Genomic DNA, 25419 nt, shown 5'->3' on the forward strand with positions numbered 1-25419 from the left:
AGGCTGGTTACTATGAACACACAAATCCATTGTTTATAAAGTCTCATATTATGAAATTTAATGATTTGGTTTACTATAAAACTATGCAAATAATGTACAGAGCTAAAGCAAAGTTACTCCCAGATGGGGTGCAAAGGTTTTTTTCAACACATGAAAGAAAATATGATTTGAGAGATATTTGTAAATTTACTGTTCAGAAAGCTAAAAAAGGGATTGAAAGGATGTGTATTTCTATTATTGGGGTTAACTTGTGGAACAATGCGGATATACAGTTAAGAATGGGTCATTCGATTTTGGTTTTTAAGAAAAAGGTTTGTAAAGCTATTTTTTGAAAACTACAAGGGTGAATAACACTGTTTTGTTTTCTTTTTTTTCTTTTAGAATACTGTTTTGGAATCTACATTTTTGTATTTTTTTGTAAAGCTAAATTTTGAAAAACTACAACGGTGAAAAATACTGTTTTGCTTGCTTTTTTCTTTTCTTTAGAATACTGTTTTTGGAGTAAAACAATTTGTATTTTTTTTTGGTAAGAATATAGGACAGGCACATATAAGCACTATGCTTCAGTCTGTACCTTTTTCAGTCACTGTAAATAATCAAATATTGATAAATGATGATGTATATTGTACTGTGTGTGATGATGACTGAAAAGAAATAAACTACTACTACTACTACTACTATATTGTAATATACTAAATTATGTTATATCTAGTCAAATGTATGAAAGAACAAATATAAATGTAAGGGGGTAGGGATCAATAAGCTTAGCTTCCCTCTACTCCTTTTTTGGACATGTCTGCTAACCAAACACATTGCTCTTGACCTTTTGTTTATAATTCCTTTTTTTCTTTTATGTTTTTAAATTTGTTGTTATGATTGTTTGGTTTGACGGAACAAGATACCGTGATTTGTTTGGAGGAAATGGAGAATTACATGTTCAAAAATAAACTTTTCATTCATTCATTCATTCATTCATTCAAGTGTCTCGCTCAAGGACACTTCCGACATGCTGCCGGGAAGAGATTTGCACTACAACAACTCATACCTTATTGCACCTTACCCTAATTTATACCTCATGATCCCATTTCTGCATTGTACTGTATATTGTATTGTAACTCAGTTACTTTTTTTGTCCTACTCTGCATTGTATATTGTATGTATATTGAACACTTTTGTTTACACTTGTTTACGTACTTTTGACTTTCTATTTTATACTCATCTATTTTTATCTAGCACACTCTCAGGAGCAAAACAGAAAAAAAGCATTTCATATAAAAGTATTCTGTATTTTTGTGACAACTAATAAAGAAACTTGAACTTGAACTTGGGGAGGAGCCGGAATCGAACCAGGAACCTTCCGATTGCCAGACGACCACTACTCTACCACTGTCGCCTCTCGCCCATATAGCGATAAACCCTTTATCTATATTAACTTTCAAGGGAAATAGTCTTAATTCTTAGTGACAATTTGTCAAGTTGTAGTAGTTGCATTTACCCCAGGTTTTAAGCACATAAAGTCACCAGCAATGGCTGGATTAGCAACACCACAGTCATATCACAGTGTCTAGTATTAAATACCTCAGCTCATTGGCATGCAGCGAACTGGAAGTTAACTTTGTTACTCAACACGGGTTACCTAAAATGTAATTATCCTTCGAGTGACCTCACGATGTGGCGGATCAAATCAGGCTTTGTGTCCGCGAGGTCCGGTCAGGACTCACCCTGAACAACATGTATAATGACCATGGCTGTGCATCGCTGTGTGTCTGGTTGAAATAACACCAACAAATTACCTTGTGTATCCGCTACCATTGAATTGGGTGTGGTTGAGGGTCTTCAACACGGTTTGCTGGAAGGATTAAGACAGTGTGTGGGTGGTTACAATATCGAAATAAAAGTGCCTTCCAAAATATATACATAGAGTTGATAGAATTGTTCTGTTTTCATCAGTCGCTTCAGACCTACCTCTATGTTGCCACATGTCTGGAAGGCTGTGAACACGAACATAAACCCGAACCCCAGGATGACAATGTTCATCAGCATCTTTCCGTCTGGAGTCATTTTGGTGGCTGTCAGATTCTTCCAACGCTACGAGGAAAATAAACTGCCAACGCCGAGACTCACAGGGTTCATCTGAGGAAGATAGAACAGAAATTAACATCAGGAAGTAAAAACCAATTATCTCAACTTCATTAGTACATCTACTGCGAACCAACTGCAAACATAAGACAAACAGCATAATAGAATAATGATTATATATATGACAATAATGATTGACCCGCCTTGATCGCGACACAGAAACAAAGAGAGGGTGTTTTCCTACCACAATTATATAGCGTTATTATTAGATTCGATATAGATTTTTTAATAAAATGGTATTGTCATTGTACAGCACAAGTACAGTTACAGTACAATGAAAACAAGTTTGGTATCCAAGTGCAAATGTAGCAGTAAAGTGCAACAGTAATATACAATGTAGAGGTAATTAAACTGGGTATAAAATATATAAATGAGTACTACTGAGTAATAGTGCTAAATTGCTAATCAGATGTATAGTTATAATGTTATTATGTACAGTGATACAGGTATAAAGACACTATGGTAGTAAGTCATACTGGCCAGCAGCGTATAACTAGTAAAAGGTACGGTATATGTACAGCTATAGATATAGTATCTATAGATATGTAAAAGGGATTATATGCAGATATATACAGACAGGTGTGGATAAATATGACATGCAAAACAACTCACCGGCGGTGCTGAAGCTTTGTGTCTGAGAGTATGGCTCCTCTTGTTTGTGCAAACTCACGGTCTCGTTAACACCATCCCATGCTCTTTGTAGAGAATACTTAATAAAAAGGTACTGGTCGTGTGTGCTACATATGTTGCCGCTAAATAACGACACTTTTTCTGCCAACAGGACGAATTCGCGAAGAGTGTTTTCACACCACAACACCAGTTAGTGTGGAACTGTAAAAGTGTGTCATGTGTAATCAATCAGCTGACTAGAGTTGCTGCTGCTGCTTTTTCTTCTTCTTTCAATTTCAGGCAGTTTGCACCGCTAATAGCAGCCTTACCGCCACCCACTGGATAGACCATAGATATCTATATATATATCTATGGGATAGACCATAGATATATATAGGATAGACCACCACCGCAACACTTCCGGTATTTTTTAGCCCATGGGAGAGTGCGGGGGGCGTGAATGATCAACAAGCTCCAATCAACATCATTAATTTGATCCCCGCGCTCTCCCACTCACGGGCTCCACGTAACACGGAAGTGATGTGGTCTATTCTGTTTTGTTGATCTCAAAAACATTATTATAAACTCACGCCAAATGCTGGCTATTACTAGTGGAAATGTGCCACGGGAACGTCCAAACATTATATTATATTATAATTTATTGTCATTATACAGCACAAGTACAGACAAGTACAAACGAAAAGAAGTTTGGCATCCAACCAAAGTGCAAATGTAAAAAGTAAAGTGCAATAGTAATATACAATGTACAGGTGAGGTGATTAAACTGGGTATAACACATATAAATGACTACTACTGAGCAGGGGTGTACCTACCGCGGGGGACATTGGAATGTGTCCCCCGCATTTTTTCAGAATGCAGTTATGTCCCCCCCCCCCCTTCTGACTACCTGTCCTATTATTATTATGCAAAGAGGAGTAGATGGGGGTCGCATTCTTTCCCTTGCCTAGAGCTAAACCAGCAGCAGTGACGACACCAGCAGTGTGTGTGTGTGTGCAGTGGTGCGTTCCTGAAATCAACTGGGATTGCACTCGCTATTTGCATATCAATAGCGCCGGTCGTCAGGTGTGTTAAATACGACCGGCGCTATTGATATGCAAATAGCGAGTACTTATCTGGGCTTGCACTTAGTGCACCCCCGTCCCATGAACAGTGATGTACCTGAACGCGTTCAATGAACGATCGTTCATGAACGCGTTCGTATTTTGGGCGAACGTGAACTGAACGTACTGATTATCCGCTAAATGAACGTAATTGAGAACGCGTTCATTCTCAGCGCTGTGTAACGGAGTTCAAAAGTGCGTTAATTCTCAGCACTCTGTTATAACGGCGTTCAAAGATGTGCCAGATTTCATATGTATTTCAGCCGAAAACCCAGTTAAAATACACCGTAAACAGGCTATAAAATTATGTGGAAAACCAACTGATCTGGCAACGCGCCTCTACACCCCCTGCTACGTCATCAGACTCATCACAACAACAGCTGAATCTGCGTCTGCGAGCAGAAGCTGAGAGCTGCGCAGCAGCAGGTCGAGAGCAGCACTCGCTCAGAGAACTCTACCTCTTGACGTCGGTGCTTGGGGATTTAAAATAGTTTAACGTTAAAGTCAGTACTGACTCAGACGGAAACAATCTAACGTTTGTCTGTAAACTTTGTCCACCCGGTTTGAAGAAGCAAGTCCCCACATTGACGCGACGACATCGACAGCAACATTGAGAATATGCAAACGTCCTGTTTTAGTTTTCATAATAAAGACAATTCAAGCAAAGTTGTTCCTCATGTTTTTGAAAATATACTGTAGAGATGAAAGCTGCAGTGTGGACTGAATGCGCGGTGGCAAAGCGTTATGGAAATGCCAGTATTCTGATTGCTGTCTGTGTGGTTCAATATTTTTTACAAATAATAGTTTGCAGCAACGTATTGAAAAAAGAACTAACAAATATCAATATCTCCTTTAAATATGTTCGAAATGTCAAACAGACCTGGGTACCTACACAGGCTACAGTCTATCACTACTTTTGGGAATCTAAGTGTTTATCCAGGTTCTGGGGCCAAGTGATTGATTGATTGAACACTTTATTAACATATTGCAGAATGGGTAAGGTATAGTACAGCTCAGTCATGAATTGAAAATGGGGGACCCTGATGTAAACAAGACGAAAGTCTTTCTCTGGTCTGCATCCCCTTAACAATTGTATGTATTGAGCTGTACTGTATCAGGGTCCCCCATTTTCAATTAATCAGGACATACATGACATACAGATAGACAGTACTGCTACATCTATACATTTATGACATACCAGATTTGCAAATACAGTACTGTTTGTGATACAAAAAAGATACAAAAAATGCGGTATTGCACCCCTGGTATTTAAAAAAAAAATCTAGGTAGAGAGGGGGGGGGGGCCCCCTAACCCCCCCCAGCGACGTCACTCGCCACGCCCACAAATCTGTCCCCTGCACACCTGGAGAGAGAGTTACGCCACTGCTACTGAGTAAAGTGTTAATCAGATGTATGTACAGTGTTATAGTAGTATTCTGCACAGTGATAAAAGTAGATAAATATCAGACACAAATGCGAGACATTTAGACTTTGGAATGAACAGGCAAATCTCGATGATATTTGAAAATGAGGGTGACCTCAATTGTCTTTTCGAGAATAAATAAAGGTTTGAAATACTTGCCTGAACATAGACTTATTATTTTCTTTAGGTTAATGGAACACTCCAACATTTTGGGAAATTAGCTTATTTAACATCTTCCCTGGAGTCAGACAAGAAGATACATACCTTTGTCATCTCTGTGTGTGCATTAGGCATCGGGAACGCCTGCACCGTTAGCCTAGTTTAGCGTCATTCACTGGAAGTAGGTTACACATTTAGCCTAGTTCCCAACAGTCACGAAATACACTCCAAATATCGAAATACAACTCCAAAACGTTCCTGTAAACATGTTGTGACCTGTGTATTTACCACGTGGAGAAATAACTGAACTATTTTTTGCCGAACCACTGCTGTCTAGTCTGGGCACAGTGATTTGACGTCACCAGTGCTACTTTCTACTTTCTAGACTTCTGGTGGATCCTGCTGGACTTCACCCTAATCGATAAATGACTATTAAATAAATATCTATAAATTAATAAATGACTGTCGTGACTGTTGGGAACTAGGCTAAATGTGTAACCTACTTCCAGTGATTGACGCTAAGCTAGGCTAACGGTGCAGGCGTTCCCGATGCCTAATGCACGCACAGAGACAACAAAGGTATGTATCTTCTTGTCAAACTCCAAGAAAGATGTTAAATAAGCTAATTTCCCAAAATGTTGGAGTGTTCCTTTAAGGTATGATATTCAGGACATTCGGGTATACTGCAATGTGCGTCTGATCACCTTTTATATTTACATTTAGCTGACACTTTCATCCAAAGCAATTTACAAGTTCTGTACAAGTCAGCAGAAAGGGTACAACTCTGGCAGCTAAGGGTAAGTGATATTGTTCGTCAAATAGTGTTGAACTTGAGTGCTACACTCTTGAGTGCATAGTATATATAGACATATTAGCACAGTAGGTAGTAATATAGGCACAGTGTATTACTTAATAGCAAAGTGGTAGTTTAAGTTTATTTGGATCCCCATTAGCCACAGCAGTGCTGGGGCTATTCTTCCTGGGGTCCATAACACATAAAATACAGTTACAGACTTATACACTCACAACATTTACATGTCATACAGACAATTAAAACAACAATAAAAACCCGAATCAAATTCATAATACAATATAACAATATATACGCCGTATGAATTCATAATACAATACAATAATACCTACTCATAATTAATTCATAATACAATACAGCATAATATACTATTTAGCTTTTTTTTAGTGGTGGTGGTGTAGTGGTTAACACTGTCGCCTCACAGCTAAGAAGGTCCTGGGTTCGATTCCCGCTTGGGGACCAGGTTGCTGTGTTACCAGTTACCCAGATGGGGTATCTCCCGGGCCTTTCTGTGTGAAGTTTGCATGTTCTCCCCCATGCTCGCAAGGGTTTCCCCTCCCAATAAGATAAACCCAATGGAAAAACATGCACAACAGATTGCTAACGCTGTCGCGTCCCTGACGAAGACGGACAGAAGCCCTTGGATTGGTCCCCGGGCACAGCCTACCTGGGAGAGAACCTGGCGCTGTGGTGCCGGGAGAATTGCCTCTCCCTGAACGTCAGCTAAACGAAAGAGATGATTGTGGATTTTAGGATGTCGGGGCCAGGGACTACACCCCCCTCAGCATCAACAGGGCACCGGTCGAGAGAGTGAACAGTTTTAAGTACCTCGGAGTCCACATATTCAAGGACTTGACATGGACCACACACATTGACAGTGTAAGGCACCGCAGCGCCTCTACTTTCTTAGGCACCTAAGGAAGTTCAAAGTGAGTCAGAAGGGGGCGTCTGGGTGGCGCAGCGGACATTGCGCTCGTCACCAACGCAAGAGACACCGGGTTCGAATCCGGCTGACAGGCTGCCTCCACATGTATCGGAGGGGACATGTGATGCAAGGCTTCTATCCTCCCTACAACCGGCCAGTGGGGGGCATATGCGAGCAACGATCAGGACAGGGGAGGGAGAATTGGCACAAGAGGTAAATTGGGACGGGGAGAAAAAAATCACAGAAAAAAGGAGAAAAAGTTGATCAAGAAAAAAAAGTGAGTCAGAAGATCCTTAAGAACTTCTACTCGTGCACAATAGAGAGCATCCTGACTGGTAACATCACTTCCTGCTTTGGGAATAGCACCGCACACGACTGCAGCAGACTACAGAGAGTGGCCCGATCGGCCAAACGCACAATTGGAGGTGGGCTTCCCACTCTCCAGGACATTTATACCAAGCGTTGCAGGGCCAAGGCTAAGATAATAACTGTAACTGCCTCTGTGTTCAGTTTAAGTTTGGTTCCTACCAGGTTTTGGTTCCTACCTAAAGGCTGCTAGTGTAGCGATTGTAATGGTACATAATTCACCCACGGACTATTGTTAGGAACATTCTAGAACATTAGTTCCGCCAGAACATTCTGGCACGTGTGTGATGATGATGTCATAGCTGAACATTCTAGAACCTCGCACATCCTTAAGTGGCAGTTCCGGCTGTAATATTCATGCTTTGAATATCTCATTTTACAACAGGCGCGCCAGGTGCACCTTCCTATTATGAATACCTGCACAAGGGGTCCTGACAGTCAGTTGGCTGCCAGCCGTGGATGGAGTTACACTCATGCTCAACGAATGCTTACCTTTGAATAAATCTCTAAATGCAATCTCCTCGTCCTGAAGATTATTCTCTATAAATCGAATACGACATGGTGTCAGAAGCAGGATGAACATGGATATCAACGGAGTCCCATCGCCACGGATGAATTGGGATTCTCTGGACTTACCGGGAGAATGGAAGAAGTTCAGGCAGCACGCAGAGCTAATGTTTTTCGGGCCCACTCAAGAAGAAAGGAGAGGACGAGAAATGTAGCTACCTGCTACTGTGGAGCGGAGAAAAAGGGAGAGACATTCACAACACATGGACTCTCAGTGCAGATGAAGCAAAGGTATTGAAGAGCTACTATGACAATTTCGAAGCATACGTACTTCCAAGGAGGAACACGATTTTCGCTAGGTACAAATTCCATGAAAAAACCCAGCAACCTAGCGAGTCATTTGAACAATTTGTCACTGCATTGAAACTACTCGTGAAGGACTGTGCATATGTGCTGATGAGATGGTTAGAGACCGCATAGTGTTTGGCATACACTCAGCAAAAGTAAGAGAGAAACTATTAAACGTTGGATCAGACTTGTCGTTAGACAAAGCGGTAGATATAGCTAGAGCCCACGAGCTAGCACAATCACAGATAAAGAGCTTTACTGGCGCCACGAGCAGCGCGCAGGAGCAGCTCGTGCACGAGGTGCACAGACATGAACAGAAGTATAGCGCACAGAAATACCGCCCCAGAACAGAGGGGACAGAGAGAGCGAACAGAGCGAGCGACACAGACACACGTAAGAACTGTGGATACTGTGGGGGTAGAGCTCACAAGAAAGGAGATAACTGTGTAGCTAGGGGGAAACAATGCACGAAGTGTGGAAAATGGAACCACTTTGCCAAAGTCTGCAGGGCCGGTAGTTTCCAGAAAAAGTCAGTACACGAGATTAGCATGCGCTCTGAGTCAGGAGAAGAGTCAGACGAACTGTATGTAGACACTGTGACAGACAGACGGTTTGATGCAACAGAACAAGCGTTCGCAGACATACAAGTAGGAAAACAGGGCACAGAGCTTAAATTTAAGCTAGACACAGGTGCACAAGTAAATGTAATTCCTTTGAGAGAGTATCACAGTTTACAAGATAAACGCAAAATACAGCCTACAGTACTTCACGCAGACTGACAGGATATGGTGGAGAGAAGCTAGTGGTAAAGGGCACATGCACGTTAAAGTGTAAATACAAAGAGCGTGACATGTTGTTAGACTTTTACATAGTAGACACTCAGGCACCCCCAGTTCTAGGTTTACAGGCATGCCTGAATATGGACCTCATTAAACTAGTGTTGTCAGTAAATGCATACACAGATAAACAGACCATCATGGAAGAATACCACGACGTGTTTAAAGGGATAGGACTATTCCCAGGAGAGTGTCACATCCATATAGACCCAGACGCCACGCCAGTAGTCTGCCCACTGAGAAGGACACCGATCGCCCTGCGTGGCCGACTAAAGAAGGAGCTACAGAGTATGGAAGACACACAGATCATCGCTAGAGTCATCGAACCAACGGAGTGGGTCAGTGCACTGGTCATTGTTGAGAAACCACGCACAGGCAAGCTCAGACTATGTTTGGACCCTAAGGAGCTAAACAAGGCTATCAAGCGCCCGCACTACCCTCTGCCGACACTAGAGGACATCACACCCAGACTAACAGGCGCACGCTATTTCAGCGTACTGGATGCAAGGTCGGGATACTGGTCCATCAAGCTCTCCACAGAATCATCGAAGCTGACGACGTTCAACACACCGTTTGGACGATAGAGATTCCTACGATTACCATTTGGGCTCGCTTCTGCCCAGGACGAGTTCCAACGGAAAATCGACGAGACATACGAGGGACTGAACGGAGTAGCAGCTATAGTAGACGACATCCTTGTATATGGCGCGACCAGAGAGGAACACGATAAGAACCTACATGCAATGTTGGTGAGATCACGGGAGAGAGGCGTTCGGCTCAACGCAGACAAGTGCACCATCGGAGCCACCGAAGTGAGCTACTTCGGGCACGTCCTTTCAGCTGACGGCATGAAGCCTGACCCAGGCAAGATAGCTGCCATCAAGGAGATGGAGGCGCCAAAGAGCCGTGCAGAACTGGAGACGTGCTAGGTATGGTCAACTATCTGGCAAAATTCGTCCCGAGCCTCTCCGAGATCAACGCACCCATGAGACAGCTGCTTAAACAATCAAATGAGTTCCTGTGGGACGCGCAGCACGACGCTGCATTCCAAAAGATGAAAGACATACTTACCAGTGAACCGAGGCCAGTCCTCACTTACTTTGACCCAGATAAGGAGCTCAGCTTGCAAGTGGACGCATCAAAGTATGGTCTGGGTGCTGTGCTGATGCAGGAAGGAAGGCCCATTAGCTACGCATCCAGATCACTCACGGACAGCGAGGTCAACTACGCACAAATCGAAAAGGAGATGTACGCAGTCCTTTATGGATTCAAACGATTCCACCAATATGCCTACGGTCGCCATACTGATGATACTACAACTACACAAGTACAACTTCACGATCGTGCACCGCCCTGGGAAAGACATCCCAGTCGCCGACACGCTGTCCAGGAAATCACTCACCTCTCACGACGACGGTCTCAGTGAAGGGATGGACCTTCAGGTACACATGGTATACAACAGCTTACCTGTGCACGACGACAGGCTACAGGAGATCAGAGAAACAACAGACAATGACACACAGCTAAAGCTGCTCAGCCAGGCTATCCTGGAGGGATGGCCTGAGGAAAGAAAACAATGCCCCCAGAACATCACTGAATACTGGAATCACCGAGATGAACTATCCAAAACTAATGGAATCATTTTCAAAGGGGAGAAAATAGTCATCCCTACCAGCCTCAGAGGAGAGATGCTGATCAAGATCCATGCAGGCCACATGGGAATGGAAAAATGCAAACTGAGAGCACGAGACATCATGTTCTGGCCTGGAATGGGTAGACATATAGAGCAAGTCGTGGAGAAGTGCTCAATATGCCAAGAGCGCCGCCCATCAAACACCAGGGAGCCTATGATGCCTCATCGTATCCCAGACCGCCCCTGGCAGGTTGTAGGGACTCTTCAACTGGAACAACCAGGACTATGTTGTGACCGTCGACTATTACAGCAGATTCTTCGAACTAGACAGACTTCACAGCACCACATCGGCAGCTGTTGTCCACAAGCTAAAGGCAGCCTGTGCCAGGCATGGCGTCCCAGAGACCATAGTCTCAGACAACGGACCACAATACAAGTCTAAAGAGTTCGAGGCATTCGCCAAGTCGTGGGAGTTTACACACGTCACGTCAAGCCCACATTATCCGCAAAGCAACGGACTAGCGGAGAGAACTGTGAAGACGGCAAAATCACTCATGGACAAGGCCAAGGCAGACGGAAGAGACCCGTACCTAAGCCTCCTGGAGTATCGTAACACCCCAGTCGACAACTTCAAATCGCCGGCACAGCTGTTGATGAGCCGCAGGCTACGCTCAACCCTCCCGAGCACCAACCAGCAGCTGCGGCCAGGGGTAGTAAGCCCCAAAGATGGACACGACAAGCGAGTGCAGAGACAACAGCACCAGAAGAAATACTATGACAGGTCAGCTAGACCACTGCCCCCACTACATTGTGGTGAATCTGTCAGGCTCCAAGAATATGGACGCTGGAGGCCAGCAGTTGTCATACAACCAGCCGACACTGCGCGGTCATACCACGTTCGCACCCAAGATGGACGCGAATACCGCCGCAACCGCAGGCACTTGAGGGACACAAAAGAGGAACACTTCCAGGACAGCGACGGTATACCAAGTCCAGAGAGCGTCGATCAACCGCCGGAGACCAACAACCCTGAACTGCCAGAGGACTCAGAAGAGAACTCAGCTTCATACTACACCAGATCCGGCCGAGCAGTGAAGCCTCGGGACATTTTAGACTTATAAATGTACAAGGTGCAGGCGGATTGCTGCCCTAATATAACACTGTTTACCCCATTGAAAAAAAGAAAAAAAAAGGGGTGGTGAAATGATGACTTACTATATGTGTTGAATCCTTGACTAAATGTAACAAAATATTAATGTATGCTGAAATCTATGACTTACTTACCTTGCTTACTTGTCGATATATTCCCATTTTGTTAGCAAGCTAATTCTACAAATAAGAGCTGCATATGGTAAGAGTGGTGAGACACACGACCAAATAAGCCTTGAATACATACCTTATTCACAGCTGAAGTATTCAAATACTAAAGCAGACTTTCCAGAATAAGAGGGCACACAATACGAACTGTAATACCTTTGATACAAGAATCTTTATGTTTAACATATTAATCTTACCTGTTTACATTGCCTGGTCCTGACACTGTAACGCACATGGTTATTGTTTACAAAGAAACTCTTACAGAGTAATGCACAACTTTCTTTATTTCAATTTTGTTCATAGCTTATAAAGCTTTCTTTAAAAGAAGGAGGATGTAATATTCATGCTTTGAATATCTCATTTTACGACAGGCGCGCCAGGCGCACCTTCCTATTATGAATACCTGCACAAGGGGTCCTGACAGTCAGTTGGCTGCCAGCCGTGGATGGAGTTACACTCATGCTTAACGAATGCTTACCTTTGAATAAATCTCTAAATGCAATCTCCTCGTCCTGAAGATTATTCTCTATAAATCGAATACGACACCGGCCACCGACAGTCTTTCGTGTAAAGAGTTCATAGCATCAAGAAAGAAGATCAAGAAAGAAGATGCTGAAGTCCATAATTTCCTCTCTTATTGCATGCAGCCAATAAGGTACGTTTGGTGTCGTAAATGTTGCTATGTGTAGGCCCATGCCATGTAGCTAAGGTGCTAACTAAAGGCTTGCGAAGCATCAATGATTGAAGGACTTAATGTGTTTGTAGGTTAAGTTAATTTGGTTAACAACATTGCAAAGACATGTGACACTAAGAGACAAGTAGAAATAATATGGATGTATGTTGTTATTGTTTGAGCTGTGATTTATTGTATTTCATGTGTGTGTTTCACAGTTCGGATTGAAATAAATCCAATCAGTAATATTAAGAACGTGTTGCTGTCATCATTGCAAGTAGAGGGAGTTACAGTGAGAACTTACTGCTCCAGAAGACAGGACTAGAGAGCAGTAATTCTAGAACATTACAGCTGCCACAACATTCTGGAACGTTCGTGATGATGTCATAGCGGTCCATTCTAGAACATTACAGCTGCCACAACATTCTGGAACGTTTGTGATGATGTCATAGCGGACCATTCTAGAACATTACAGCTGCCACAACATTCTGGAACGTTTGTGATGATGTCATAGCGGAACATTCTAGAACATCGAATCCTTACATTAAACCAAGATGTCTGAGAAGACTCTATTCACCCAAACAACTGCCTCTTTGAACTGCTGCGGTCAGGCAAGCGCTACCGCCTACCGGAGTCTCATGGCCAGTACAGAGAGACTCAGAAGGAGCTTCTATCCCCAGGCCATCAGGATGCTCAATGACTCTATGTAACACCATCAACCCATCCATCTACACTCATGCACACACTCACTTTAAACAAACACCTTAACACTCACTTAGACACTTTAACACTACATTATATTGATCTATTTATTAAAGAGATTTGCACTACATTCATACCTCATTTGCATTTGGACCTTGCCTTAAAGTTTCTGTACAACATTGTCTGCATTTTTACTCATTGTACTTAGATTGTACTGCGGTTGTACTTTAGTTTGTATATTGTATAGTGTTATTCCTCTTTTACTTACTTTTTTACTGTATGAAGCACATTCTCAGGGGCTCATACAGAACCAAGCATCACTGTAAAGTACATGTACCTTATATATGTGACAAATAAAAACAAACTTGAACTATCCCTTGTCTGCTCCCGGCTGCCCTTGGGGGGAAGGATGATGGGGCGGGAAGTGCAGAGAACATTTCATCAGCGACTCAGTGCATGTGTGTGTGTGTTCCTGTGACAAAATGGCATCCAATGTAATCAAAAAAGTCAACAAACGAACACGATTCTTGTACCGGATCTCCTCTCTGGTAAACAAGAATACCCTGAAGACTCTGGCAGGAGCACTCATTCAAGGGTACTACGACTATGCTTGCACCTCATGGTACCAAAGCACCTCAAAGGCTCTAAAAACTAAATTACAAACATCACAAAACAAACTGATCAGACTACTGCTGGACCTTACTCCTAGAACCCACCTCACCCCTGCCCACTTTGACAACCTAGGATGGCTTAGAGTAGACGACAGTAGAGTACAGCAATGGGCCTGGTCTACAAGATACACTACACCACTAAGGTACAATGTACATGTCAAAATACTTCCCAAAGGTCAGTGAATACCACGATCACAACACCAGAGGGAGCTCCACAAATCATGTTAAACCCAGATTCGGCTCAAACAAGGGACTAAACACGTTTCGCAATTATGCCACATCAATGTGGAATGCCCTACCCACAGCTGTAAAGGAATTGAATCACTACCCACTTTCAAAACCACTCTCAAAGAGCACCTAATAATGGGAGACTGCAATTCGAAACTGGCCCCTGTAAACCCAACCCCCTCCAATGTACAGTTCCCCCCCCCCGCCTACCCAACCCCCCCCCCCCCCCCCAATGTAGTTTCCCACCCCACCTACCCAACCCCCCACCCACCTACCCAACCTCCTCCAATGTAGTTTCTTCCCCCTCAAATGTATACTCTCTTTTTTAGACTCTTTTTTTTACTGTATATTTGTAGATCTGGTATGTCATAAATGTCTAGATGTAACAATACTGTCTACCTGTATGTCAGATGAATTGAAAATGGGGGACCCTGATGTAAACAAGACGAACGTCTTTCTCTGGTCTGTATCCCCTTAACAATTGTGTGTATTGAGCTGTACTATTGTACCCATTCTGCAATCTGTTAATAAAGTTTTCAATCAATCAAACCAATCAATCAGTCGCCCATCGCATGTGTGTTAAATCTGCATGACAAATAAAGACTTCTTCTTCTTCTTCTTCTAAAGTGCATAATAGTACAATAGTTTTTCAAAAAGATTTTTAGATATCGATTGAAGAAGTGTGTCTTTAGGTAGACATACAATACAATACAATTGTATTCATCAACAGAATAAAGAAAACAGTAACTAGTTGTTGTTGTTGTCGTTTCCTTCGTGATTAAATACGCACTTGCGCAGTATTGCTCAATGCTTCCCGTCCCCTCCCCCCTCTTCCTGGACCCTATTGGAGTAGAGTCCAGCTGCAGCGCCGGTGAATCCTCTCAAGGGGCAAGCCTGTGGCAGCCACAGAGAGCGCGCTGATTGGCGGAAAGTACGGAAGTTTCTCAAAGTACTCGGTTGGCAGGCACGTGCACACATAGAGGCCAAGGGGTGCCTGAGCACCTGCCTTTTTGAGCCTCATCAAAAAAGTGCCCTTTTTGAAAAAAAATATTTTTTTTTTTTTTTTTTTTATACTGTTACGCATATAGACTGCCCTTCCAACTGAAAAATGTCAGGATAGAATAAAAATATTAGGTAAAGAGAGAGAGATGCCCCATATTCCATTGCAGTTTGCACGGCCTCCTCAGCGTGCCTCTCCGCGGACCTACTGTATATATTTTATGCATAGCGTGGGTGGTGATGATGATGATGATAGAAACCACTGTTGAATGCTGGTATTACACTCACTGAGGGACACAAAGAAGTCAAGTCCGATGGGATTTGGGAATCTCAAATACAAATCGGGATTGGAATAAAAAATGCATTTATATTAAACAATACAGAATATACAGCACTTCTTGGGGTCTGTAGGATAAGCACTTATTCCCTCCCCCCTGAACATTTATGGAGATGTATGGGCCTTTTAAGTCAGTGATAAAAGTGTCTTTCAAGGATAAGTGAGCTCCTGCACTGATTATTATAGTTCAATATTCAATATTTGATCACCAAAACCCCCCAAAAAGCATAAAAAGGGGGCCCCCCGCCCGAAAAGGGCCCTTACGCGCGCTCGCTTAATATAGACACACAAGTGTTGTGCCCTTTTCAGCCTTTGAGCACCTGCCCCTCTAAAGTCCTGTGCACGTCCCTGTCGGTTGGTGCATGCCATCTAAGAATGAAGTGAGCGTGTGTTATTGGAATGATTGATTGATTGATGGAACATTTTATTAATGTCCGCCTTGTTTCGAACTGGTTATGCTTGGGCCCTCTTTTGAAGTCGGTTATGCTTAGAGTTTATCTTTAGAGCAGGGCGATAGACCACCAGCCCTGATTCCAAACTCTAAGCATAACCGACTTCGAAAGAGGGCGACTTCGAAAGAGGGCCTAAGCATAACCAGTTCGAAACAAGGCGGACATTAATAAAATGTCCAATCAATCAATCAATCAATCAGGGCGGCTAAATGGCGCAGTGGGCAAGGCTCACCACTAATGCAGGAGATGCTGGGTTCGAGCCCAGCTCTCGGCGTTGCTACCAGCTTGGCTGGTCGTTCATACTAATACAATTGGCAGTGTTAGGGGGTGGGAAGCTGGTGGGTGGGGATCGGACGTTGTGGACAGCGACTCCTACAGGTCGGTTGGTGCGCCTGCGCAGCAGAATCAGGAAGCGACGAGGGCGGCGTGTCCCTCCCACGCAGACTCTCGCCGCTGAGAGATCGTGCTGTGCAGGTGAAAAGATGCGACGGCTGCCTCCTCATGTACCGGAGGGGACACGTGATGCAAGGCTTCGTCCACATTGCAGCTGGCTTGTGGGAGGCATGGCCTAACAGCGTTCGAGACAGGGGAGGGTAGAATTATACGAAATTGGGATGGGAGAAAAATAGAAAAAAATGGGAGAAAAAGCAGATAAAAAAAATATATATATATATATATATATACATCAATCAATCAATCCAATAACACATGCTCACTTAAAACAGCGCACCTTCCATAGCTGTCAACATTGGGATTTGAAAAAACTGGAGATTTCGCCCCGCACATAATTGAATTTTTCTGTATGTCTTGCACAAATTGGAAAATGACAAAGTTGACTTTGACTTTTAACATGTGTCTATAGTGTCAGACACTAATTGTAATGTTAAAAACGGATACTGCTGTAATATAAAGTGAAATTCTACCATGCCTCAATGTATCAACTTTAAACATACACTAAATGTTAATGTTAGAAATGTTAATTTCCATTATTTCCACCATGTGCAACTGAACATTTCCTAAGAACAGCAATGTCCATTCTATCAACTCCAAATCTGTGCTATGAGCTTAATTCTCCTGGTGCATGCAGAAGTAGAATTGCTATCTTGTTTTGGATGAATGAGTAGAAATGAAAAATGGAAATCTTGTTTTATTAAAGTAGTTTTGACATGTGATATAGATAAAGATAGTTTGATTGATTGATTGATTGAAAAGTTTATTAACAGATTGCAGAATGGGTACAGTACAGTACAGCTCAATACATACAATTGTTAAGGGGATGCAGACCAGAGAAAGACTTTCGTCTTGTTTACATCAGGGTCCCCCATTTTCAATTCATCATAACATATATGACATACATGACATACAGATAGACAGTACTGCTACATCTATACATTTATGACATATCAGATTTGCAAATACAGTACTGTTTGTGATACAAAAGTGTCCAGAAAAGGAGTGTATATACATTTGACGTAGAAACTGTACATTGGAGGAGGTTGGTTGGGTGGGGTGGGGTTGGGTGGGTTGGGTGAGGGCTGTACATTGGAGGTGGGGGGGGGGGGGTTGGGTAGGGGACACACACACATTTTACACTGTACATTGGAATATTGACAAAGCCTTACTTGGTCATTTACTGTACAACTAGGTGAGGACATTTGTAGGGGCCAGTTTCGAATTGCAGTCTCACGTAGGTGTTTTTTGAGAGTGTTTTTGAAAGTGGGTAGTGATTCACATTCCTTTACAGCTTTAGGTAGGGCGTTCCACATTGATGTGGCATAATTGCGAAACGTGTTTAGTCCCTTGTTTGAGCCGAATCTGGGTTTTACATGATTTGTGGAGCTCCCTCTGGTGTTGTGATCGTGGTATTCACTGACCTTTGGGAAGTATTTTGACATGTACGGTACCTTGGTCGCATAGTGTATCTTGTAGACCAGGCCCATTGCAAGTTGCTGTACTCTGTCGTCTACTCTAAGCCATCCTAGGTTGTCAAAGTGGGCAGGGGTGAGGTGGGTTCTAGGAGTCAGGTCAAGTAGTAGTCTGACTAGCTTGTTTTGAGATGTTTGTAATTTGTTTTTTAGTGCCTTTGAGGTGCTTTGGTACCATGAGGTGCAAGCATAGTCGTAGTACCCTTGAATGAGTGCTCCTGCTAGAGTCTTCAGGGTATTCTTAATTGTGTATTGATTAACTTTACATTTGCGCTTCATTACTTTACAAAAGTTATACTGGCACATGGGTCTAATACAGCAATGGATTATGGGTAAATGCAACGAGAGAGAGTTGAAATACGGGAGAATACAGGTACCGTATGGCACCTCCGAGCTGCCTCTATAGAAAGTAGGTTCGTACTTTACGCCAGACGTACGGTACTATATGTGGCTGCCACAGGCTTGCCCAGTGAGAGGATTCTTCGGCGCTGCAGCTGGACCCTATTGGTCCCCTCCCCCCTCTTCCTGTCGCCTCCCCCCTCTACCTCGCTCCCTCGAACAGAGCGAGCAGAAAGAAGAAGCGAGCGAACGGGTAACAACAAATACCTCGAGGCGGAGACCGAGAAAACCAAGATAGGATTAGCAAATGTTGGCCTTCGTGTCGACATTTTAGCCACCATACCATAAGTAACTTAGTGCAACCGACTACAACCGTGTGATTCTGGTATTTCGAAGCTAAAATTCGCGCTGCTGCGTCGTGAAGCACCATGAGTTACGGTAGGCCTCCGCCCGACGTCGAGGGCATGACTTCACTGAAAGTGGACAACCTCACCTACCGCACCTCGCCGGAGACCCTGCGGCGGGTGTTCGAGAAGTACGGCCGGGTGGGCGACGTGTACATCCCCCGCGACCGCTACACCAAGGAGAGCCGCGGCTTCGCCTTTGTGCGGTTCCACGACAAGCGCGACGCCGAGGACGCGATGGACGCCATGGACGGGGCCCTGCTGGACGGGCGCGAGCTGCGCGTGCAAATGGCGCGGTACGGCCGGCCTCCGGACTCCCACCACGGCGGCGGAGGAGGAGGCGGCGGGGGCCGCGACGGTGGAGGCCGAGACGGTGGCGGCCGGGACGGTGGTGGTGGCGGCGGCGGCGGAGGAGGAGGAGGAGGACGGCGAGGGGGACCACCCCGGAGGTAAGAGTAGTAGTAGACCGCATGGTGTAAGTTAGTTGTTCGCGCTCCCAAGTTAGCAGACGATGGCCCCTTCTTACTGGCAGATTAGATGATTGCAGATCCTATTCGCGCTATTTTTGTTCCAGTGTGGCGCCTAATCCATTAGCGTGCTAGATCGTGTAAATGTCTAGTATTTTTAAGGTTTTTGTAATGTTTCATGCCCCAGATCAGATCACAAGCTTTGCACCTTTGTTTACAACACCCTTTATTTTAATTAATACATTTTAAAGTTCATTATACATTTTAAAGTTCATTATATTGTTTCTTATATTTAGATACAACTTTATTGCCCGTCTTTTCTTTTACCCCGCCCATACCTGTACCTCCCCTCCCCCCATGCGGCCATGAGCCCGACCCCCCCCCCCAAGGGGATCAACAAAGGAACATCTTATCTCTTATGAGTCAACTGCGGCCTTCACGGACCAGTTGTGAGATAGCAGTTGGAAACTCGACCCCCACTGAATGTATTCTGCTATTTCCCCCTCCCCACAGCCCGAGACGCCGGAGACGTAGCCGGTCCCGCAGCAGAAGCCGGTCCCGTTCCAGGAGCCGGTCCCGCTACTCCCGGTCCAGATCCCGTTCCTACAGCCGTTCCAAGTCCCGCTCCCCCCAGAGGAAGAAGGCAAAGTCCCCGTCAAGGTCCCGCTCCAGGTCCAAGTCTCGCTCCAGGAGCCACACCCCCCAGTCAAACAGAGGTTCGAGGTCAAGATCCAAGAGTCAGCAGCCTGCCGCTAAGTCACCGGGGGAGAACGGCGGTGACCAATCACCATAGGATGGCAACAGGGTGAGTTTGAGCAACAGTGATTTGAAAGTAATGCATCTGTTGAGTTGAAGTGTGATGCATGGGGGGTTGTATTGATTTTTTTCCAAGGAATGTCTTCATAACCTGTTCTCCTTTTCCCAGGCTGATTTATTTTAGAGTTTGGGATACAGGAGGGGTTGTCCTTTTTTTTTTTTTCCTTTAATAACATTGGGGTAATGTGATAATAAATAAATTAAAAAAAAGTGCATTCATCATTACGATTTTGTGTCATAGGTAAGGCAGGTTAACTTTCAGTTAATATCAAGCTAAGTATTTGAAAGAAATAGAAAAAAAGAAACGGTTTTGATGGTAAACAAAATCTGGAATTCTCTCCTCCCAAGCTGCGGAATCCTGTTTGCAAAAGTGGAGTTTGGAGTTTGAGCTGAGGCAGTATGAGCAGTTAGAGGTGTGTGTGAGCTGCCCCGGGGCCGCCTGCTGCTGTTCAGGGTTGCTATGGAGCAGGTTGGAGGCAGGCAGTGTTGGGGTTGGTGTTAAGGTACGTCTGTCTGCCCGACATTGGACAGAAACTTGACTTTGTCATCCAAGTTTCATCCCCCCCACCCCCCTCCCTCCCCCCCGGAGTAAGGAGGGGTTGATGGTACATGAGGGGGGGAAACCGAGGTTTGTTTCAACTTGACTGTCAATTTGAGGTTTTTTGTTTTTGGTCCCTTTTCCCCCTTATCTCTCCCCTGTACAAAACACAAAAAAGAGAATAAGAAAGACAAATTTGAACTCAAACATGGGATGTATCATTGTGGCCTACCGATGTGGGTCATTGAGGAGCACATTTAAGTTGTGCTACTGGGGGGATTGTAAAGCATTTGACACATTACTAGAGGTTAAAAAAAGACAAGTTGGAACATTTGTCTGTTAATACTGTAGTTTTTGTTTTGTTCTAAGTTGCATTTTTGACATTTTCCAGATGAAGACTTTCAGGATGTGATGTCGAAGACGTCAACAGTGGACCCCGCCCAAGCAATGATTTCCTGGTCCGAAAGGTTACTATTGTATCTCGTTAAGAACGCCTTGGTCTCTTGTGTTTTATTTGCCTAGAAGAGGCTCGACTTCTGTGCTGTGATACTGGTTTCTTTCTCTTTGGTTTCTTTCCCCCCCCCCTCTCCATAATAGGCTCATGGCCTCGAAAAAATATGTTCTGGCTTAGTTTTTTATTATGGAGGGTACATTTTCTGACCTTTTTTTTAATGTTTTGGGTTTTCATTTGAAATTGTCAGGCTAAAATAGAGACAGGCATTGGAAATGAGTAAATGTTTTGCCAGAAATGGCCCAAGCAAACATTAAATTAAATACAATTTAGGTCGGTGAAAGGCCATTGCATATTTTTAAGAAACATTTTTACACATCAAACGTTTTTTTTGTTGTGACAACTAGGCACACATTTTTCTAGCCTGTTCGTTGTGTCTTGTCTATTCTTCATTGTGATTCTAATCTTCCTCCTTGTATTTTTTTGTGCAGTAGGCGCAGTTGAGTAGCAGTTGAGTGTTGCTGGTTAGCTGTTAAGGTGGCGTGTTGCTCTGCAGAGTGCTTGGATGTTTCAGCACCTTGTTCTCCAGAATGCTCCTAAACCTACCGTTGGCTGCTGTCATTTCACCTGCTTTAGGGTGCATTTTTCCATGTGGTAATTTGGATGTATTTTTTATTTTTTTTGCCCCTTATTCTACCAGAACAAATGGATTATGTCATGCCTGATTTGCATTCCTTTCCCCTGTTTAAAGATTCTGTATTTAGACCACTGTGAAAGACCATATTAAAGATTCGTCGTTTTTGTCTAAAGGGCCTTGTGTTTTTATTACTTCACGTCCTACACACTGTCATTGTGGCGACATGAATGCTTGAAATAACCTGTAGACAAAGTATGGATATTCATTATACATATGTATTTAACGGCATATTGTAAACGTATCATTACTTGAGTAATCTCTCAAGAGCGATTGACATTATTTAAGACTGGCATGCATAGATATAAATGGTAATCTGCATATTATGATAAATGGTTTAAAAAAGCTGTCTACAGAAGATGAAAATTCCTGTGCATAGATACGTTAAGGAGCATTAGCACTAGCCATAGAGACCGACTGAGAATGAATGTCAAGTAACTTTTATTTATATAGCACATTTAAAAAACGAGTTGAGCCACTTTCCAGTCATTACAATAGAATACATGGCATTGACTAAGAACACAGCACTGCAGTATAACATGTACCAACAAAACAGTATGAAGTCAATCGAATATAGTACAATCAAATAAGATGCAGGAATAAAACGAGGCGATCTGCACTAAAAGCAAGATAAAGGTGGGTCTTTTGATGTGATTTAAACGTTTTAGTCGGGACAGGAGACAGTTAGAAGACATACAGAATAGGGATACTCTATATTGGCTTTTTTACCTATACCGATATTGTCCGATATCACATTTTAATGCCAATATCGGATATCCCTAATAAAGAATTATAGTATAGTGGAGAAGTAAAAAAAAAAAAAATTAAGGCAGTGTAAAAAATACTATTTTACAATTGTATATTTCACATGCTGCCATTTCCTGGTTCCACTTAAAAGTCTAGCGGCTGCATTCTGAATGATTACTGTCATGTCTACGAATATGTTGATTTATTTGTGATGGATGAATATGAAAAACGTAGTTGTGCTTCAGGGAGTAATTTTTTTTGGAGCAGACTTGTTTGTCAAGCTTGGGGGAGAGACGGCAGAAAAAAGATTGTTGTGAAATATAATGGAACACTGCAGTGTTAGTTTTGATGTCCCTTGGGGGTTGGGGACAAAATAATCGATACTCTTTCATTCCAAAAGAAGACTCTTTGTTTGTCCACCGTCACGTCTTCAGTGTGACCATCATCATTTGTACGGTGTGGCTGCCAGGTAGCGTTGAGCCGGCCAGCTCAGCTTTGTTGGCATGGAATGTTTCCAGAGGAATGTCAACACACCTCAAATTCCATTTGTGGAGCAATGCTTCAATCGACCAGTCGGCACTGAAATACAATGGGATTCAAATATTAATTTAGACCCAATTCAAAATTATAAATGCCACTTGCAGATCTGAAATAAAAGTCTACCTTCTTTCTTGGTATGTTGTCCAAAACTGGGCTTTAGGGTTTTTCCGTAGTAGAAATGCAATGGTCACAAGAACATTCTCAAAATCTGAAAATGGGTGCACATTTGTTATTTATGATCTACAATGCAGCACTAACCCACCCATCCACATTCATTGCACACACATTCGCTAAACACTCACATTTAACATTCACTTTAGACACTTTAAAACTACATATTTGATCTATTACAAAAATTTTGCACTACATCCATACCTCCAATGGTATCAATAAAGGAATATCTTATCTCAAGTTTGCATTTTGTATAGTGTTGGGCGGTTATACTGTTTACTGTATGAAGCACATTCTCAGGAGGCTCATACAGAACCAAGCATTTCACTGTAATGTACATGTACTTTATACGTGACAAATAAAGTAAATTAATATGGTTATAAAGCCACAATGTACACCCAACTAGTACTACAGTTAATATTGCAATGGACATGTACCTTCTGGTTCGTAGAAAACATCAGATCCCAGGATGAAATCCAGAGGAGGAAGGAGAACAACATCTGGAGAGATGTCTCCCCAGCTCAGCCCCACGACACAGACATCAGGGAGGCTGTTGGCGGCGCAGCTGCGCCTGCAGTTGTCCAGACAAAGTGGGAGCTCTGCGTTGTCTGATAAGATCACCTGTGCCCCACACTTGGCAGCGACCACGCCTGGTAGACTCACACCCGCACCGAGCTGTGAACAAAACACCAGAAGTGTCTTAATGTTCGTCAGCAGTTACGCTGCTGGCCAGTATGACTTACTACCATAGTGTCTTTATACCTGTATCACTGTACAGATACACCTGATTAGCACTATCACACAGTAGTACTAGTAACTAATTTATATATATGTGATATCCAGTTTATACATAAACAATACATTTTAATCTAATCTCCTGTTATCACGTGAATGGGGGGGGGGGGGGGGGTTTCATACCTCTAGTACTGTCCTCTGCTGCAGCTGCCCCCTGTGTGTCCAGACGAACTGCGCCAGCACCACTGCACAAGGCCACACATACATGCCATACTGTGGATCAAGGACCTGCAACACGAGACAATGTTATGAAAAACCATCTATCCACGAGAAACAAAATGTCTGTCGCAACTTCGTCCTTCAACCAAGGTTCATGAACTGGAAAAAACTATATCGAGTACAAATTCACATGTAGCAGTACTGTCTATCTGTATGTCATATATATATTATGATGAATTGAAAATGGGGGACCCTGATGTAAACAAGACGAAAGTCTTTCTCTGGTCTGCATCCCCCCTTAACAATTGTGTGTATTTGAGCCGTACTGTATTGTACCCATTCTGCAATCTGTTAATACAATTTTAAATCAATCAATCAACATTAAAATACCAATGATGTAACCCTGATGAAGGCATGTTGCTAAAACGCGTTGGTTTTATTAATTGTATGCATGAATACAGATCATTATTTTTAAGAACACCCATCGGCCTCCAAAGAGTTGCTAAACCATCTAGCCATGACATAGTTTGATAGCCATGAATACAACTTGTATCTATCATGTCAACGCAGTCGGGGGTTGTGACCACTGACCAATGTACAGTTTCTACGTCAAATGTATATACTCTCTTTTCTGGACTCTTTTTGTATCACAACCAGTACTGTATTTGCAAATCTGGTATGTCATAAATGTATAGATGTAGCAGTACTGTATGTCGTGTGTCTTATATGTTATGATGAATTGAAAATGGGGACCCTGATGTAAACAAGACGAAAGTCTTTCTCTGGTCTGCATCCCCTTAACAATTGTATGTATTGAGCTGTACTGTACCCATTCTGCAATCTGTTAATAAAGTTTTCAATCAATCAATCAAACCACAGAGAGGAATTACAACCATTTCCTGTATATGAATTGACGCCAGAAAGAAAAGAAAAATCAATAAACCTCGGGTATGGAGACAGTCAGCCGTGTGTTCTCGTTTTGTTCAAATGTGAATACTTTATGCATAACAATAAGTTGTCCACCTCTACTACCGTGGTCGTCCATAGTCTGCAGAGAGACAACACAGCTAACTAACCACCACGCTGATGCTCTCAAGTGTAGTAGTCGCCGCCATTA

General features: G+C 43.2%; 3 protein-coding genes across 4 annotated transcripts in view; 1 reads left to right on the forward strand and 2 right to left on the reverse strand.

Annotated features, from left to right (window-relative positions):
• mfsd11 (major facilitator superfamily domain containing 11) overlaps positions 1-3065 on the reverse strand; it is a 33625-nt gene extending 30560 nt beyond the window's left edge. Inside the window, exons 1-3 of the mRNA XM_084328708.1 lie at positions 2752-3065; positions 1966-2133; positions 1794-1849 (exon numbers count right to left, since the gene is read on the reverse strand). Of these exons, the coding sequence (XP_084184834.1) occupies positions 1794-1849; positions 1966-2061 (152 nt within the window). The 5' untranslated portion in view covers positions 2062-2133; positions 2752-3065. The remainder of the gene's footprint in view (positions 1-1793; positions 1850-1965; positions 2134-2751) is intronic.
• Positions 3066-18750: 15685 nt separating this feature from the next.
• srsf2b (serine and arginine rich splicing factor 2b) lies at positions 18751-22005 on the forward strand. Of its 2 annotated transcripts, XR_014620464.1 has the most exons (4): positions 18751-19373; positions 19905-20196; positions 20556-20710; positions 21137-22005. XR_014620464.1 is itself a non-coding variant. In XM_084328597.1 (3 exons), exons 1-2 carry the CDS (start codon positions 18949-18951, stop codon positions 20182-20184), a joined length of 705 nt encoding a protein of 234 aa, XP_084184723.1. In that variant the 5' UTR covers positions 18751-18948; the 3' UTR covers positions 20185-20196; positions 21137-22005. The 2 variants fall into 2 exon arrangements, 1 of the variants encoding a protein (XP_084184723.1); XM_084328597.1 differs by lacking the exon at positions 20556-20710.
• Positions 22006-22622: 617 nt separating this feature from the next.
• Positions 22623-25330, reverse strand: mettl23 (methyltransferase 23, arginine). The gene is made up of 5 exons (XM_084328230.1): positions 25246-25330; positions 24267-24371; positions 23786-24023; positions 23301-23385; positions 22623-23216 (listed from the first exon to the last, which is right to left on the reverse strand). The coding sequence occupies exons 1-5, from the start codon at positions 25306-25308 to the stop codon at positions 23060-23062; spliced, it is 648 nt and encodes a 215-aa protein (XP_084184356.1). The 5' UTR covers positions 25309-25330; the 3' UTR covers positions 22623-23059.
• Between the last annotated feature and the right edge of the window lie 89 nt (positions 25331-25419).

Source organism: Notolepis coatsorum (genome assembly GCF_963971535.1).
Source record: "Notolepis coatsorum genome assembly, chromosome: 14".
NCBI lineage: Eukaryota > Metazoa > Chordata > Actinopteri > Aulopiformes > Paralepididae > Notolepis > Notolepis coatsorum.